Source organism: Simochromis diagramma, unplaced genomic scaffold, assembly GCF_900408965.1.
Source record: "Simochromis diagramma unplaced genomic scaffold, fSimDia1.1 OVJJ01000501.1, whole genome shotgun sequence".
Lineage (NCBI taxonomy): Eukaryota > Metazoa > Chordata > Actinopteri > Cichliformes > Cichlidae > Simochromis > Simochromis diagramma.
In genome coordinates, this window is record NW_024387320.1 from 572,379 (window position 1) to 592,213 (window position 19,835).

At 36.3% G+C, this 19,835-nt stretch overlaps 1 protein-coding gene across 2 annotated transcripts in view; it reads right to left on the reverse strand.

Annotated features, from left to right (window-relative positions):
• Window positions 1-19,835, reverse strand: part of gpc6b (glypican 6b) — an 85,934-nt gene that overhangs the window by 31,895 nt on the left and 34,204 nt on the right. For both annotated transcript variants that reach the window (XM_040005632.1, XM_040005633.1), the window contains exons 4-5: window positions 16,398-16,563; window positions 448-578 (exon numbers count right to left, since the gene is read on the reverse strand). In XM_040005632.1, coding sequence (XP_039861566.1) covers window positions 448-578; window positions 16,398-16,563 — 297 coding nt within the window. The remainder of the gene's footprint in view (window positions 1-447; window positions 579-16,397; window positions 16,564-19,835) is intronic.

Consider the following 19,835-nt stretch of genomic DNA (forward strand, 5'->3'; position numbering starts at 1 on the left):
ATTTAAGTTTGTTGAGTTAAATTTTTACGGGCTTCTGGTAAAACACCACATATACTTAAGCCATAAACAAAACGGCATCTGGTGCATGGGAAAGGCAACTGAGCATTTAGTTTTGAATTGGAACGGGCATCTAATTCAGTGTAGGCAGAAAAATATTCTTCCTCCTTTCTGTCTACAATTTTGTGGGCAAAGAAAAATGCAGTAAAACACAGGAAACACATTAACTACTGTTAGTTGAACTAAGATTATCTGACCAACTTGAAACATATAATTCAAATACAAGACCTAAATTTGGACTTAATTAGAATGTGTTGTAATCCACACCTTAGTCACAGCCCAGTATGACTTCCAGCAAAGCTTGTTCCTCATTTTGTGACGAAGTTGGACTTCGTCAGCCTGTCTGAAGTGTTACTTTGGTTCTTAGAGAAATGTACCTAATTGACATACCCTGTAGGAGACCTGGGCACTGTTATCTTGCATAATCATGATGGCCTCTGAAATCTTGACATCAATAGGCTCCATGACAGATTCAATGTTGAAAGGTCCCTCTAGCCTCTGCGCCACCAGCAGCATGGCATCTGTTATATAAAAAAAAAGGTGTGGTGTTGGAGGAAGAAGAGCAAAGGTGCAAACACACAGTTGGTAAAGTGCTCACAGACAAAAATAACTGTCAGTACAGCAACTATTAAAAAAAAATGACTGCACTGCAAGGTCCATCTCAAATTACAAAGGCCTGTTTACATGCTTGGTAAACGTAGCAGTCCAATAATAGTAAAGAACACACTGCAAGAAAAATACTGTATGATTGACACAATGCCAGAAATTCACTGTGAAAACAGAAACCACAATCATCAAGTACAAAGAAAAGTCTCCACTCATGTCCCTGAATTCATTTACATTGCGGTGCTGCTCAATTCAGTGGTGTGCAATTGCAATGGGTCTTTATTTAGGTGCCAGCTATAACTGCTCACATTTTGTTTATGTGGGTTTGTGTTTCCAAACGCAGTGCATAGTTTTATCTAACTGGTAAATTAAAAAACGCTTTTGAATATTTTTCTCTTTATTTTGAAGCTGCTTTCAGTTGATTGTGTTTTGGGCTCTTTTGGTTTTCACAGAAGGTGAAAAACAACAGAAAATGTAATAAAATGGTACTAATTGTACTAATGGTGCACTATTCCTTCCTAGTTAAATTTACCCTTTTTAATTTTTCATATTTATTTCCTATCTTATTCATAGCCTTTTCCTTTTTTGTTTTCTTTAGGTCACGAGCAGTTGTCCAAGCATTTCACTACATATCGTACTGTGTATGACTGTGTAGGTGACAAATAAAATTTGAATTTTGAATTTGATTTGCTATGCCTACCTCTGATTAATATTGAAGCAATTAATTGACTGGAAAAAATATGTCAACCTCCCTAGGAATTTTTAATTCATTATTTATGAAAACACACACGCACACACACGCACACACACACTTCCGTTCAGGTTTAAAAGTGCAGATGTGTTTCCTCTCTTTGGCTTACATCTCTGCAGATGAGCACATAAACAAACATGACAATATTTGCTATATTGTCATGGAGCTTTTTACAAAAAGGACACAAATGGTTTACAATTTGCAAACTACTACATCTTCTTTTCTGATTGCTGCACAGTATTGTCATTTACCACCTTCCCATCTCAGACTGCAAGCACACTTACGGAGCATGAATGCTTCTTGAGGCAAATTCAATTTTTATGTAGATCAACTCAATCAAGTCTACAAAATGCTGTTAGGCTCCATGTAGTGAATAGTGCTGATGAGTAATTGATTTAATAGAACTTTTGAAAGCCAAGCACTTATTTACATACGCTGTGAAAAAGGTCAATGGCTCATTAATATTGTGTGGACACAAGCCAGAGGGTCTTGTTGAACATGATACACTTAACATATCATCTGCACTTGTTTTCATCGTTTTTAATGAACATATTTGCAAGCTTTTCAAAAGGATGTTGCATTCACATGATCTAATATGTACAACTCTGTATGGTTCACATTGCACAGTACCTCAGACTAATTAGGCAAACTGCTGTTGCCCTTTAAAGGCTCACTGAGTAAACTGAAACACTGCTAATGTTGATTTATATCGATGTGCTAGAGTCTGTACGGTGGCAGCTCTGAGTTTGACTGCCGTGCCACAGGTAACTGGACATCACCAAACCACTCATTCATAGCTAAAGGCCCATTTCTGCAGACAGTACAGAACATGCATCTCCATCCACAAACCAGAAGGCTGGTTTGTGGATAAGTACTCCACAATTACTTTGTACCTAAATATAATAATCCTGTCATTTGGAGACTTCAGAAACAATGATGTCTCACTGTACATGCTCCATGACTCCCTTAACAGTTTATTTTATCTGTATCAAAATTCCAAAAGTAGCTTGTTGGTTTTTGAAGAATAAATTATGTATTTCTTTTGGCTTGCTACTCCAACCGCCCCACCCATCATAGGAAAATAAAATAATGTATTCCCAAACTGTGAAGGAATAGATAACATTCCATGGGGAACAGACCAAAAATGGCGACTGAAAAGAAAACATTAAAAAAAAAAAATTGACCTTACACAAAAAGCCAGCTGCAGACATGAGAAAACATACTGTAGTGCAAATATTGTACATACCCCCCCCCGGACACACACAAAACAAACAAATGAAAAAAAGAATATCTAAATTACACTTTAGTGCTTTGATAGCAGACCTGTCCAGCTTTTCATTCTTCTGGGACCTTAGATCACTAATGGCAGGGGAAAAAAGCTGAGAAACATTAGCTCAGCTCTGCTTCCATTTCCTTTCCAATTATGTCAAAGTCAGAGCCTTTGAAGAGCCCCTCTGTTTGTTTACACTGTGAATTGCAAATGGCCTGTGATTCTTGCTGAGATCTTAATATACAGATTACATCAGTGCCAAATGGTTTTCTACAGCAGCACTTCAAGTGCACAACTGTGTAACCATATGGTCTAAGTGTAAAAAAAAAACACCTGCAATGGCCAAAGAAAAAATATTTTTGCTGTTTGTCTATTAGCAGCCATGGCAATCCTTTTTAGAAAAGTATTTTTTAACAGCGTACTGCAGTTTAGTTTGACTGCTTTCTTTTTGTGTCCTTATATTCCTTAAAAAAAAAAAAATCTGAACGTAGCATTTCCATATTGTTTGTTATTTAATGTGATTATAATGCAAATTCATTCAACTGCCCCAGGTATGTCTGCTCACAAAAACAAACACAGGTAAAAGTATATCTAAATTCAAGCTTAAAAGCTCTCAGTTGCAAATACTGAAAATTTAGGTCAGCAGCGCCAACTGGGAGCAACTTGTATTTCATCACAGGAGAAAAGAAGAGTGCCTCCAGGATCAAAAACGATGGCAATCTTTCCCAGCAGTGGTGACTTATCTGCAACTTATCAGATGGGCTCAACAAACAGAGAGCTAGCCCGGGAACTTTGTCTTTATACACAGCTGAGGGAAAGCAGAGAGTGTCACGGGGGGAGGCAGGGAAAGAAGAAAGCCGGAGAATAAGATGTGGTTCTGGGTTGAGTGAGGCTAGGACTATAGCTGTGTCCTATAGAGAGATGGGCTCCTGCGCTACATGTGAAAAACTCTGCCTACATGGAGAATTAATGACTCTCATTTATGAGGAGTGCAGGAAGTCCAGTCCACTGTGGCACAGCTGCCACTCTGAGCCAAATTTTCCCTGCATCACTTTTGCGCCACTGAGATAGGCTACTGGCCAGCCAGAGGAAATCTTGTTATCAACACGACACAGCCATGCAAATAGACATATCTTGTCCTATTCTGAGCAGGGGTTTTTACAGCTGTGACTTACTGGATAGAGACACAGAAATCTAAAAGACACCATGCCTCGAAACCACAGCACGAGCCAATTATTTTTACTTCAAATTGGAGGTTAATATTTCAGTTTGTGATATGAAACATGCTTATTTGCCCCGCCTTACTCTTGCCTCTGCCTCTTTATCGAGATTGATGTCCACTTAAATTCAGGCTATGTCAGCCAGCAGCAACCTCCAGCAGACAAGGACAAATAAGGAAAGTGAACAAGCCCATCTATGGCTCTTTGCCTGTGAAGAGTTCCACAGGATGAAAAATGGCTCTAGTGTGATTTGGATTCTGTAAAGCATACCTCATCTGTGGTTCAGTCAACCAACTAATAGTGCTATGAAACAGTATAAAAATGGAAAGGAAGAAAAAAAAAAGGCATATTGTCCCTTGGACACATAGTCGTGATCAAGAAAAGGAGTCCTTGAACACAGACATATGTGCACAGCCCAGGGTTTAATAGCCATAAAGAAAAAAATGTATCAAGTATTATGATTTATTTTATTTTGTTTGTTTGTTTGCTTTTTATATCAAATGTTAAAAATGTCTTTAACGGGCTACTTAAAAAAAACAAAAACAAAAACTGACCCCTCTTTTCCCAAAAGAGTAGTCTACTTTACCAACTTTTAGACGTTTTGGTTCATTAATCGTTTGATAAATGACTATAAAGGCACACAAGGCAATATTTAGGAAAGCTGGGGCCTAAATCTTAACCCTAAATAAAAAAATCTTTTACTAGAGATCATTTCCTCTGCTGCTAACATGAGGCAAAAAACCCCCCAAAAACAATCTTGTACACATCTAGTGCAAGATTAGATAAGACAGTCAAGATTAACAATATCCTGACTTTTTCCTTAGCGTCCTTAGGAGATTGACAAATCTATGCACACAATTTGGAGTAAAATGTAGAGGATGTAAAATTTTGATGCAGGAGACAGGCAGGATTCACGGAAAGGAAGCCTTTTTATGAGGCTGAGTGCAAAAAGTACACACAAAACAAAACAATATCCAAAAAAAGGCGACACAAAATTAAAACCACAAGTCACATGATGAAAGACAGGACAGAATTACAGTCACTGAGACAGAGACCAAAGGTAACGCAGTACTTTTTATGCCCAAAAGGGTAATCAAGAATCGGAAGCAGGATGCTAACGAGACACGGCTGAAGACAATCAAGATGATGACACAAGTGGGGAGATGTAAGCGAGAAACAGTAACTACAGCGGGAAACAGATACATGCATGAACTTCACATATTGAGATTGATACACGAGGAACAAAAAGCAAATGGTTTTGTACCCTTTTAATTGATTTTGTACAGTTTTTTCACTCCTCTAAGGATTTAGTTTAATGATTTATTGGTGTTTTTTTTACACTATAACTAAAAAAAAAAGTGAAATTCTTTATCTGAACCTTAACCTTCAGCAGTACTTTGTTTGTTTATTTGGTGATTACAAAAATTTGCCTTTTAACCGCTATAGAAAAGCAGTTAGCAGGCAACACAGAGAACTGCCTTCTAATCCGCAGCATTTTTGCCATGTCATTGTGACATATGTTAGCATTTCAGTGTTAGCCCCAGTGGTCTTTTGATCTAAACGCTAACAGAGAGTCAGTCAAATAGCTCAGTCTTGTACAAAAACAAAGCCTGAATCATTTAGCATAATTCATGTTCAGTGATGATGGCAGCAATCTAAAACAGTAGGCAAGACTTAAAATGCAAAACCCAAGAGCAACATTGACAATGTACTGCATGGCTAATCACACTAAGAGACACAATCCGATAACGAGCTATTCACAATCAGATCGTGTTACTAATGGGGCTGGAGATATCATGAAATTTTGTGTATGGTTTGCTGACTGGACTGTTTCTAGTATTTTGCCCACAATTATGTTGAAGCCAGCCTTTCCTGTTCTCACTTTGTAGCCTCATGTTGCAGGGTGCATCACAATGCTCAGATGTGATCTGGACAGGCCATGCAGCTCTGAGCAAAGACAATAATAGACCTTGCTGGTTATAAACACACTGGAGAGTATAATTTCTCTCTCTTAACAAAATTCCTGTCTTTCTGCAGGTTTCTAATTACACAGGTGGGAAGAGAATATGTAATTAGATCCACTCAACCACATCTTCATGTAACTGTGAGTGATTAGACAAGCAAATAACTATAAAACAGAATGTAAATTAATGTCCCTACAGATGCCAGTGCACACAAACCTCCAAATGTTCACCCGGTGCTGCTTTGAGAAAAGCATAGTATGTTCTACATTATTTGACTTCTGCAGACAAATGACACACAAGGGTGGTACAGGCTGTCAATACTCGGTCAGAAGAAAGTCCTGTGTAAGGAAGTTATTATGTAATATAGTGTCTTCAGCTCTTAGTTTTAAAGGTTTTCTCACAGCTAGGTTTCTACATTTTATACACACACAGACACTAAAATTCACAAATGTCATTTTAGATTAATATTAAAGATAACTGCAATTTCTGGTAAGCTAAAATAAAAATCTATCTTTAGCAACTTTAAATAGGAAAACAAAGCTATTTCTGTTTAGCTGGTAAATATAAAGAATTATTTAGATTTAATCTGGAAACATGCAATTTTAGAGGAAAAGGTCATAAAGGTTTATTTGTTAAACTCTTTCAACAGTTAGGCAACTGTTCTATAATTAATTATGTTTAATTTTTTAATCACCTTTTACAGTGATAAGTTGGCAGTGGTACTCAAATAAGCCATTTTTATGTACTTTAACGCTCGGTTACATTGTTATTCCTGAAATGAAAACCTTTAACACTATTTGTTTTTAATAGTAAAAAGCAGAAATCAATAAGTTTGCTTTTTTTGTAAATCTCTGCGCTAACCCCAAGAACTTATTCGATGACCTCCAAGAAAAAAGGAGACAGAAAACTACCTTTTATATGATGTGTGCCTAATAACACATCTGACTGTGCAATCAGTGCTACTGGTGATTGAAAATCAGAATGTGAAACTCAGCCACGGGTATTTATATTTAGCTGACATTTCAGATCCCGGAGAGCTGAAGTTTAATTGAATATGTAGAGATCTCATATATAACAGGCTATCAATGTCTTCACTTTTCACAAGGCCCAATTTGTAAAAAAATAAAATTATTATCAGTGCGTCAGATGAGTGGCATGCTCTGGTGCTGTTTTTCCTTCGTCCTGTGTGGTCTTAATTTCCATCCCTGAACAGCAGTGATATAGAACTGCTGTGCCTGAAAGCCATTTACCTACACCTGTGGAGTTAAATGGATGTATAATGGCTGTCTGCTCTGTCTAATCGTTGTGGCTTGTCTTAGCACCCTTTGGCAAAAGGTTAATAAAAGCCCAGAGCTATATGAATTTTTTTTTTTCCATTTGAAAAATGCAGAATACTCTAAGTCTGCAACGATTATTATCACGCAAAAATAACCTGATCATTTATTTAAATGCTTTTAATCACATGTTCTGTAACATTCCAGGAAAAGCGTAGCTGTTTGCTTTGTTTCCAGTCTTTGAGTTGATAAGCAGTTATGATTTAACAATATATTAAAACATTCATTTTTCTTTACATACACTTTTGCATGGATGGAACCGTTCAAGTGTGGCATAAGTGGAAATACTTTTCCTCAAGTAAAGACTCCTAATATTAAAGATATTATTTCTTGGGAGATTGCAGTCACAGGTTATTTCTTGGCTGTCACGACCATTCACAGAGTTCCATTTGCAATAGTGCATCCACACATAGACAATTTTCATTACTCGAGATGAGTTTTAGCTTTTTCAGTGCAGCTCGCCCACTCAAACGCTCAGTTTTCTTTTCCTTTGTCACATGAGATGAAGAGTTGCTTCAATCTATTTTTAAAAAAGTAATACCATTAAATTAAATTCCAATGAGTAACAGAAATATCGAATCACTAAAGGTGACCATGTCTAAAATGCTTTCAATGGGCAAATTCTAGGGCGAGGTCACCAAACCGGGTCGGATTTGTGTTTGACCCATTCGGTTTGGCTGCCAACTTGCATCACCCAGTTGGCCTAAAATAGAATAGCTTAATTTTAGTGAAATGGAAGCGTGTGATTTCTATCAGTGTTTCGAATTTCTGCTGGTTAGACCATAAAATTCTAATCTTTTCAGTGTCCTTGTGTGTAGAAACTTTTTGTGTGGTCTGAGTTTCAGCCATGGGCTGTCCACTCTCGGTGAGTACAGATTTTATTTTCCCTTTTCTGTCAATATTTTATTCATGAGGATTTTTTTTTAAAACAAAAAGAAAGGGTTTGTTGCGGTCTTGAATTTCAATAAACAGTTTGTAGCTGGATACAGTTACCAAGTGAAACAAATCACCTAATTAAAAAGAAATGAGCAGATAGAATCGATAGAGATCACTTCCAATGTGGAGACATTTCTCTCTCAAGAGGGAAAGTGAGCGAGCAACAGAAGCCAGTAAACATCGAGGCAACTAGATTAGGGAAAGAAAAAAATACAGAACGAAAAACAAAAACCTGGCAATGATAACCAGTTCACGTTGGACTGACTTTAGTCCGGTGGCAAGTCGCTGTAAGTATCTCAATATGCGGGAGACAAGGTTCCATCACAGGTATAATACAATATGATAATGGCACATATTGCATGATCTAAATCACAGAGCACAATATTTATCTCCAGGGCATGCGATTGTGTGACTGATATTTAAAACATCTGAGAAGTAGGAGATATCAATTTGTGCAGACAGCCTGATTAAAAAAATAGTTAAAAACATCAAAGCATTATTCAACAAAAAGAATATCTGAAGAGTTAAAAAATGCACAAAGACAAATAAACGCTGTCAAAGCAATGCTAAATAGGCAATCTATCTAAAAAGCGGCATGATCTATGCATCCTACGTGCATCCTGACTGTATTCAGTGCAGCCTTTGATTGTGGTGAACAGCCTGACAGCTGTTCCTCAGTCGCTCCATGCTTCAGCTAATTCGTGTAATTAAAATCTAATCCTACCTTTAATCTCATCAAATTGCTCGCAGACTGCTTTTGAAAAAGGCGTGTTTATTATGATAAATGGTGTATAGAAAGCAACTACAAATTATTTGACAAAATAAACTGTTTTTTCATTACATTTATCATAACAATAAGGTTTTGTGTGGATAAAGTAGCTGGCATCTTTTTTCCCATATTGGATGCAGTGAGCAAGTCTTGTCTGTAGGAGTGGAATTGTGAGAAATCAGCAAGGATTTGTTCTCCAGTGGGAACAAACGGATTAGAGACTGGCTACTCAGCAGCAGAGTCCATTTAATCTACTGAATGATTTATTTTGATTTGATTTATTCAGCGTAACATTAAAGAAGAAATGGATATCGCAGCATGGCATTAAAAACGATATTTATTAAAACCATAACTATCCATTTAGTTCCTACATGAAAAATATTATGTTCATGTTCTGTCAAGTGAAGTTCTAAGAACAGCATCTTTCCAAATTAATGTGAAATGACAACATGATATCAACATATTTAAATCGGATATTAGCGGAGCTTGTGAGAAGCTCTAGCCTCTAAATTAAGTCTCTTGGTCAGATTTTAGTTACTTGTCTAATTAATCTCTTGCTTAGAGGCAAACACAGCAAGCACATGTTCAATGCTATTTGTGTAAAGGAGAGAAAACTTTCAAGATCTCCTCACTGGGATGCATCTGCATTCCACTGTCTCAGAAATATAAAGGAAAAATATGATTGTGGAGGGCAATTTTTCCTGTCACTTTTTTAATACTCTAGCCTTAACAGCAAATAATTGTTTTCAAACATAACATCAAAGCAAACATCTAAAAGCGAGGAAGTTGAACCAGTTATTTTTTCTCTCTCCTCCTGTGAAAGTGCGGTACAAAAGTAGCGCTTTCTAAACATTTCACATTTCCGAGGAGCAGTGCAGCTGCTCTTCGTACACACATCTGTTTTAGTTTGCTTCTGGCGATGCCATAACAGTCACTCTCAGCCTCACACTCATATTGTAGATAAATGGAGGTAAGGCTGTGAACTGGCCTTTTTTTCCTCTCTCTCTCTCTCTCTCTCTCTCTCGCTCTCTCTCTCTCTCTCAACTTCTGTCACGAGTTTGAATTTATTTAATCAGAGGGTGTTATTTCCTGCAGTGTTGTGAGGAAAATTGTCACTATCAAGGGCACAGCCTCCAGGTGTAAAGGATTTCTCACTCTTTGGTTGGATTAGTTCTCACCTCCCCAGTATCTTGAACATAAAGCTGGTCTGAATAGATGCCACAAGAATCAAGATGAATATCGCAGCTTGAAGTCCGCAACAGTATGTGATAGCAGAAGGTGATCTGAGTTCATTCAAACCAAAGCTTCTTATTTCTAAGTAATAGCATAGTTGTCATCTACATGGGATTACATATTACAGTAATTTGTCTGCATGTGTAGAACATGAAATAACCTTCCTGACAATTTAACACCGAGAGACGAGTCAATACCGTTTTTTGTGGTTAGACTTCAAGCTAATTGAAAATCTTTCATCCCATAATGAGCATGAAATGTCAGAGCCAAAAGATATAGAACTGGCATTTAATCTGCACCAGGGAACAATAACCCAATTGACAAGTGCTCTAATAAAGACAGAATGAACATTGCTACAAAATTAATGGCAGAAATGTAAAACTGTGAAATTTAAGTGGCGCCATGTTAGAAATTAATTTTTTTTAGTGAAGTAAATGTAGATATTCTATTGGATTTAGAAGTCCAACAGACTTGTTTGTTTTAAGAAAGCAGTCTTACTGGCAACTAACAATAGATAACATTCATGTTGTAATTTATTAGTAAAATTCGATAAACCAGACAGTGCAAATGCAACACAAACATCATTTTTTTAAAAAAAATTTATATATTATTTTTACAATTCTCCCTGTTTTTGGCTGATAAGAAATTCAGGTAAAGTGAAATAGTGTCTATATTATCAGTGGGGGTGGGTATATTTATTTGTGAAATCTCTCTGTTACATTCCAAGGCTTCATTTTGGCAACTTCCTGTGACCCTGAACAGGATGCATGGTTTTGAAAATGCACTGATTGAGATTAACAAGAGATTGACAGCTAGGATAAATAATATATGTGGCATTCTGAAATTGTGATGCTGTTACAGCTTGTGATGGTGCCCTGTTCTGTCGACTATAAAATGTGACAGATGTTTCTTACCAAACAATTTCACACGTTACTAAGCTTCAATGGCTGCAGCAACAGCAGGAGCAAAGGTACCAATAGGCAACCTGCAGTGTTTAATTTTTGATCATTCAATACTGGATCCTCAGTCAAAAATCCCACAAGCTGTAGGCAAAAGTTATTTTTGTTGCTTGAAAATTGTGAACAATCCTCAGTAAAGTACTATTTAAGATGCAAGTCATGATTCCTAAACAATATTTTAGTTTGAACCTCAAAATAATCAGTTTCGTTATTTTGATTAAGTAAAAGCGACGAGTTTGAAATTATAAATAATTTTTCTATTAGTTGATAAACAGCAGTGCTTTCAATAACATAAATAAAATTACCGTGTTTTTCGGACAATAAGGTGCATCGGATTATAAGGCACACTGTCGATTTTTGAGAAAATTAAAGGATTTTAAGTGCGCCTTATAGTCCAAAAAAATATGGTAGTAACTTACATACAAACAGTACCCCATGTAATTTATTCATATACATTAATCGGACAGTTATTCAGGTGAACCTTGCTTGTACTGTGTCGGACCCCCTTTTGCGTTCAAAACTGCCTTAATTGTTTCAACAAGGTTCTGAAAACCTTCTTTGGAGAATTTCATCCATATTGACATGATAGCATCACTCAGTTGCTGTAGATTTATCAGCTACATGTCCATGATGCACATCTCCCATTCAGCTCTATTAGACTGAGATCTGGCATCTATGGACGTCAGTGATTTTATTGCAGTGTTCAAGAAACCAGTTTAAGATGATTTTGTGTTTGTGACATTATCCAAATTCTTCGACTGAAATCATTGATTTCAATATTTTTCCAATCTCCTATTGTCCAACTTTGGCGAACCAATACAAATCGTAGTCTCAATTTCTTATTAGTAGACGACAGCAGTGAAAACTGGTGTGGTCTTCTGCTGCTGTAGCCCATCAGCTTCAAATTTCAGCCCGTTATGCTATCAGAGATAGCATTTTGGATACTTTGGTTGTAACACATGCTCAGCCATGATCAGATATTTGCAATTGACTGAACAGCTATACCCAATATCTTGGCTGGTGAGTCTGTGTTCATAGCATAACTGTTATGTACACTATATTTGCAATTTATTTATACATTTATATTTTTATTTCACTTAGATCCTATGATATAGCTAATTTTAGTAATAAAAATAAATGTTTTAGTGAATATTGTATGTACACAAGTCAAGAGTGACAAAACACACACAAAAGTCATGATAAAAGATTAAGAATTCAGTGTTTTACTTGTGATAATTAAGATACAATCAAGATATGACCTGGTATGAAATCCAGGCACATGTCTTGAATGTTTATAACTAATGTAGTTTTTGGTTCAACTGTTATGAATTCAGTTCAGTAAAGGGAAAACACTCTGGGGGTAAAGCCCAGTCTGTTAAAGTAGGAAGGCTGAGGCATTTTCTCTGAGGCATTTGCCTTTTTACCAAAGGCGATAACAAGTTTCAGCATCTCCACCACCCCCTGTGAAAGGTCACAGGCTTGTTTTTGCAACAAATCAAAAGTGTGGAAGATGCTCAGTCTAGAATCTTCTGCTGACAGATAGTGTAAGCTTTAAAAGATTTAAAAATAAACTAATAATTAAGTCAAAGTTGATCTAAAAAGGTTGGCAAAAATAATGATGTTAAGAAAATCCCATTACATACCCATAGGTGCAAGTGTGAATGTGATTTGATGTGGATTTGAAAGTGTTTGGATTGTTTGGTATTTGCAAAACCCATATTGCTGGACACTGCAAGGTGCAAAAAACGTCAATAAATCCAAATTTATTTATTTTTTGCACATGAATGACTGATGCCACAGAACATTTTTTTCATGTGCACTGAGAGGTCCCTGATATGATGCAAAAGCATCATATCAGGGACCTCTCAGTCGGAGTGTTATAAGAGTGCTTCCTTGAATTACAGCTATTCTTAAACAGTTCATGCGATACTTTTGTAAAAATCCATTGATTTAAAGGTTAAAGTCTGCACTTCAATCATCTCTTAAATGCTTGATTTTGAATCTACTGTGGTGATTAACAAAGATTTACAAAATAATCCTAATAATCATTGTGGAATCCTTTTGTAGATTAAGCAATTTTTCAACAACATTTAAATTACTGCTAAATTAAACTATCATCTTCAATATCTACTGCTTAATATACTTTCTTGAATAAAACGACTTTCTGTAACGTAGCACTGAAGGACTTACTGTGAATCAGCACTGAAGCTTTTACTCGTGCAGCTTTCAGTCTGTTTGAGCTGCTCATTGCTTTGATTTGCTGCTCCATACAGTCCCAGTAGATCTCACAAAGACTGGCAAACTTTGTGTAGATAAATCAAGGTCACAACTTAGACCAGATGGTTGTGCACTACAATGTCAGTACAATACTTCTAAGTGTCAAGATATGAGGAGCTGCTCACAAGAACTGAAGTGAACTGGAAAAAAAGAAAAACTTTTACAAGAATGACCTAAGTGTTAGGGCTCAAAATCTGTAATGGATTTATTTATTAGTGCAAAACGAAAAAAAATATGCTCATGTTTTTTACTAAATATATTGTTCATATATCAATTCATCAACCAGCCCTATCATAAGAGGATTTGATTATTTTCATTTTTTTAAAGCAAGACAATTACCCAAACCTAAAATACAGAGATATTTTTCAGTAAAAACAGAAAGAATATGATTATTTTTAAATATTAATCTCAGGAAATAGATAGGAGTCATGTATAGCATGCACCAAGATGAAAACAGAAGACTTAATAGCTTGTACAAAAAAAAAAGGCAATACAAACTTCTTAGTAGAAACCATTATTCTATCTCCTGCTCACAACAGCTTTGTCACATTTTCGCCATCATACTGTAGCTTTTGTTCAGGCCAATGGGCTGAGCCTATCTAGCTGACAGCAGGAACCATCATGCTGGGCATTCTATCAAATACCAAAATAAATATATAAATATTATATTTCTATTTGTATTCGTTGACTCTGAGTTGAACAATTTTCTATGGAACATAACTTCACAAAACTTGGCACTTCCTGTGGAGCATGTCTGCCCCATTACAAGTCACCATTTAGCCCAGCAGGAGAGCAGAATCCCATGAATAAAATCTTTTCACACAGGAATCATGATAGAAGAATGACAAATAGAGCACTTTCTTATCCAAAGGCCCAGCAAGTGTCAATGAAAGTGATGTTGTCAAAATATGATAATGACACGGCACCAGCTGCAGCCTCTCTAAAAATAGAAAGTCCAATTCTGCAATGCAACACAAGGATTTGTATATCCCTGCATACTGATGCAGTCAGCATTTTGACCTAAGCTGCCTTTCAATATTTTATTAATTAATTAATAATATTTCAATGAAATTATGGTGCTACCTACATCAAGAGTTCAATGCTGTGAAAGCACAGAAAAAACACCAAGACAGAACATGTAATGTCTAATTTCATTTCAAGAACTTTAACTGTGTGGAACTCTAATTCACACACAGTACTGTGCAAAAAGTTTTGAGCCATACCTCATTTCTCTGTATTGAGCCAGACTTTTTTGTCATTTTCAAGTAGTTCTACAGGCCCTCTAAACATCTTTCAGACTTTATCTAAAGATGCTGGAATTTTCAGTCCAGCATGTCCACAGCTATCTGTAAAACATGGTGGAGGCTCTATGATGGTTTGGAGCTGCATTGTATCCAGCTGTGTTTAATTCCATCTAAACTGATGGAATTATTAATGCAAGAAATGCACTTTCAGATTAACCTGGGATGTAATACCATCTGGAAAGTGTCTGTTTAGCTTTATTTTTTAGCATGACAATGATAAACGCATTGCCAATTGACTAAAATCACACCTGGATAGAAAAAACACACAAGGTCAGTCTATGACATTCAGCCATAGACTGACCTCCCCAGAGCCCTGACCTGAACATTGCTGAAGGAGTTTGGGATCATCTTGACAGATAATGGAAAGAAAAGGCAGCCAACATCCAAAGAAGAGCTTTGAATGTCCTCCAAGAAGCCTCAAGAACTATTTCTGTAGACTACCTAAAGAAATTACAATACAGGTTGCCTCAGAGAGTTCAGACTGTGTTGAAGAATGAAGGTGGTGATACAAAGCGTTGACTTTCAAGCTCATTAAAACTGCACAAACTTAAACTTATGCTTCATATACTGTATTTTTCTGGATGTTTGCATGTTTCAATATGCAGCTGCACCTATTTTCCATTTTCCTAGTAATGAAAAGAAATGATGACTGATTCAAGACTTGTGCAGTACTGTGGATTCAAACATTTTAGTGCTATGAATTTTGTTATATTTAAATATTCAGTATTGGAAGTGCTCCTTAAAATGGGTCTATTATGCTTATTGCCATAGTAATCCGTAGACTCTTGTGGAAAAAAAATGTTTTGAGCACCCCTCCCTATGCCCACACTTCCTTAAAGCTAACTTTCTTCTAATTGGCTGCTCACTGGAATCAGAAGGTTTGCACAGCAGGTGGTACTCTGCAGAGTAACCCTGCCATTAGTGAGATCCAGTAGCCAAAAGAGCCAAAAAACCTATGTGCAAACAGTCTAAGCTTTTGTTTTACACTACATATTGGCCTATACTATACACTATATATTACTTGCATATATGCTGACCTCATTATGTGAAACTTTGGCCATGTTTAATATAAGCATCCATTACCAGGCCACTTCACATAATTCCAATTATTCCGGCCTTTTCCTCTTGCTTCCTGAACACATAGGTCTCACCGTGCCTAAAGCATCTTTGCTTTAAGATTAAGGTTTGAGCAAAACAAAGCAATATTTGTAATATTAACATTTAATCCAGTTACTCTCTGTAATTTAAAAGGTTTACAGCTTTTGCCTACGTCACCCAAAACAACACCCCAGTGTGCAGCTTTCAGCTTACTTTTTTAACTGCTTTCAAAGCACAGTTACAGTTCTCTGGTCTACACCAGGGAGCTTAAAAGATTATTCAACTCATACTATTATCTGTCCAGCTTTAAAGCAATTCGTGTCACTTTTTGGTATGCAATTAAAATATAACCCTGTGTATAGCAGCAAAAAGGAAAAGCTAAAAGTGATGGTGTAAGTGAAAATTTCGATCTGCTTTACTGTGAGTGCTCATGTGATGTAACATGCTTTCTCTGCTTTTCTCCCACATCCATTAGTTCAATTCAGTCATATTATAAAACCATACGCCCAGACATGAATTTATAGCAACACATTTAATTGGTATGTTACTTTAGAAATAATAGAACAGCAGAGTCGAGGTTAAAATAAAAATGGCTGGGGAAGTGGTTGAAAAGACTCACCGATGTACTGGTTCCACTCTGGGTCCAAATCAGCTTGATTGGCCAGGCAGCCCTTCATGACATTCAGGCAGTAATTCTTACAAGGCTTTACTCCTGGCATACTCTGACAAAAGGGGCAATACAGCATCTTTGTCACTGCTCGAATACATGCTGGAGTGCTGCTAACCTGCAAGGACACAGAATGTGACAGCGGTCATTAGTATCTAGTAGCACCTACGAAATATATGGTAATTATAAATCTATTTTATTGAAGTAACTGTGCCAGTTAAAGGATTTTGAGTAATTTATAACAAGAAAACTGTCCAGTAGAAAACTTTTGCAAAGTTTTACCATGATGCTATTGTCCTATTGTCAAAAAAAGTTTCAGTTATTAATCAGCAAAGGCCCTAGAGAGAGACCGTTTTTGCTGACTGAAGACTTTTAAAGAACGTTCTTATGCAATCAGTCACTGCCGATGAACACTTCACATAGGATAATTTGGCTTGCAATTAAACCACAAGTCTTTAAACAAAGTCAAATATCTATTTCCCCACTCTATGGAATATAATTTCTATTTTAAAATGTAAGGTTATGTCACTAATGAAAAAGTAAAAATCCAAACTAATAAAGAAGACAAAAGTGGCAAAGTAGAAAAATCTGCTTTCATAGATAACCTGATAAACTGTCTCCATGTATGAAAACACATACAAGCATCGATAGTAATAGGCTAACAGCTGCAAGAAACAGACAATTAAACACCTCTGAAATGCATTATGTTACAGTGACTGCATGTATAGATATTGAAGATGATAAACAGTGAAGCAAGAGATAAGATGCACCTTTGTTTGTTTCAGCTTTTCACTACAGTTTGTTTAACAGATAACCAATGCAACTCAAAAACAGGGTTATTTTAATAAGTTAATAGGACAAATTATGACATACAACTACTGACCACTTTGTTAGGTACGTCTATTCAGTCGCTTCTTAATGCAAATATCTAATCAGCCAATCACGTGGCAGCAACTTTTTGGTTGTTGTTGGCAGTGTAATGGTGTAGAGGGTTCCTTAGTACAAGCTGAGAATGGTTTAAATATCATAGACTCTCTGAGTTCTGTTCTTGATCATGTTTAACCCTTCATGACCACAGTGCACCAGTATATCTTCTGATAGCAGGAGGATAACTCACGATACCATGGAATGGCATCATGTGTTTTTTTTCCCCCAGACAAAACCACACATCCCTGCCAGATGAAGTGAATTCAACCTTTCATTACCACAACCTCTCATGTTCCAAATGTTAATTTGATTTGATTGGAAATTACTAATCCTTCCAGATGCCCATTGGAAGCTGCAGAAGTACCCTCTAGTACAAGAACCCCTGGTTGATAATTAACCTTTAGGCTACTTTGACAAACAGCGGGAAGTTAGCTACAATGAAAAATGCTCTCATTCACAGGATCGTGAAGTAATACTCACAATAAAAAAACTACAGAAGACAGCTGACCATCAGCTGGATCATCAGCTGCTATATTCTATTTTATGTCATTTATCAGACTGTGGGAGTACCAAAGTGCAAAATGTCATTAGTGAGTGTTTTTTGAAATCATAGTGAGGAAATAGATCTCATAGCAAATACAAACTCCACTATGCGATCTGCTAAAAAACATTTGATGACATTATTTCTAATATGGAGCATTCATTATTCCTACTCTCACATATGCAGTTACTTGCACTCTGAAGACCTGTTAAGATGTTTAAAGTTAAATGAGCTATTTTCATGAACTAACAAGACTCTTAAATCTTAAACACCTTTTAGTCTGGAAAAAGTGCCTTTTTACACTACACTCTAACACTTATTATTGTCTCACTGCATTAAAAATACAAGAAAAGCAGCTATAATGCAGCATCACAGCTCTTTTTGTTTTAAAGAAGCGATGCACAAAGACGTCTTCACCAAAATTAGCTGTTGTTTTGTGTAAAATGAGTGCACTTATTGTAAATTGATTTGGACAAAAGCCTGTGCTAAGAACATGAAAGGATTGGGAAGTGAAGGTGTTCATACCACAATAGTACCTTATGTTTTATGTAACAAGAAGATTTGACAACATAAGCAACATGCCAGCGACAAACTGAGAATTTAGAACTACTGTACTACAAAGTCCACGGCAAATGATTTCAAGCAAAAAGTAAGGCTTCTGAGGAACTGGCAGATCACAGGTGTAAGCAGGACCCTGACAAAAAATATCTTAAAAATTAAGGTTTACCCATTCATTTTCTTTTTCATATATATTTTTTATTATTTACTTTGTGAGGACAGCTAAGTGCAGTGAATCAAAAAATGGTATTTGTGGTCAGCTCTCTTGCAATTTTGCCATTTTGCCTTTGAACATTCACTCAAGCCAAGTAAGTACAAGTCAAAGCCTGGACTAGACACAAAACATGGCTGACCTTTTCAAAGTCTACAAATTAGAGAAGCTCTCAGTGATATGTCTTAACAGCTGATGTGCTTCAAAGCCCTGCTTCTTTCATACCCCCTTCTTTCACAGTGCAGTGCTAAGAATCACCAAGAGAGGAAGGCACGTAAGAAAAACACGTTATACATAGACATACTTGCCCTCACTAGCAGACAACCCCCACACATCAACTCGCAGACAACTGGCGTCAAATACAAAACTTGACACTGAATATTCTAAAAATGCTTCTGCCAGCATCTGTATCACCTGACACAGGTGTAAGGCAGCAGCTCAGGGCAGTCAACAAAGGTTTCTTGTAGATCACAAGGCCGTGAGGAGAAATAATCACTGTTAGTAATGTTTGAATTAGCAGTATTTATGGGTGCTCACTTACCAATTTCATTGAAAAAAACATTTTAAAAGTTAAATTTTTCACAATTTCAGAAAAATACAGTGGTGCCTCATCGTTCCACAAATTTAGATTTGGAGCAATTAAGAGAAAGGTGCATTTTCTCTTTCTCTATAACCATTAAACAATTCATGCAGAAAACACATCAATATTGCTTTGAATGACAATCAAAATATTGTTGTTAATCAAATAATACATATTCAGAATGCACCCATCCTTACACTTTGCTGTGTATAAGAGTTCCAACGTGACTTCCTTTAACAATAACTAAAATATTGTGACTTAAAATAAAAATAAAAAAAACAGAGATCATTTTATTTTTATTTTTTTGTTTTTTTCCAGAACAAAAGAGCAAATTGTTTCTGTAGAGTTTATTACTACAGAGACTGTTTTCAGATAATGGAAGTATTCTTTTTAGTTACCTGCATGACATTTCAGATATTCTAAAAACTGTCAACTAGGAAAATGATTATTAAATTGTATTCACTACAAATAGCACAAGTCTGAGCTGTGCTGATGAGATCTAGACACAAGTTTGCGCTTCCTCAAAGCTGTGAAAAGCAATAAAATGCTACATCACCTACTTTAATTCAATAT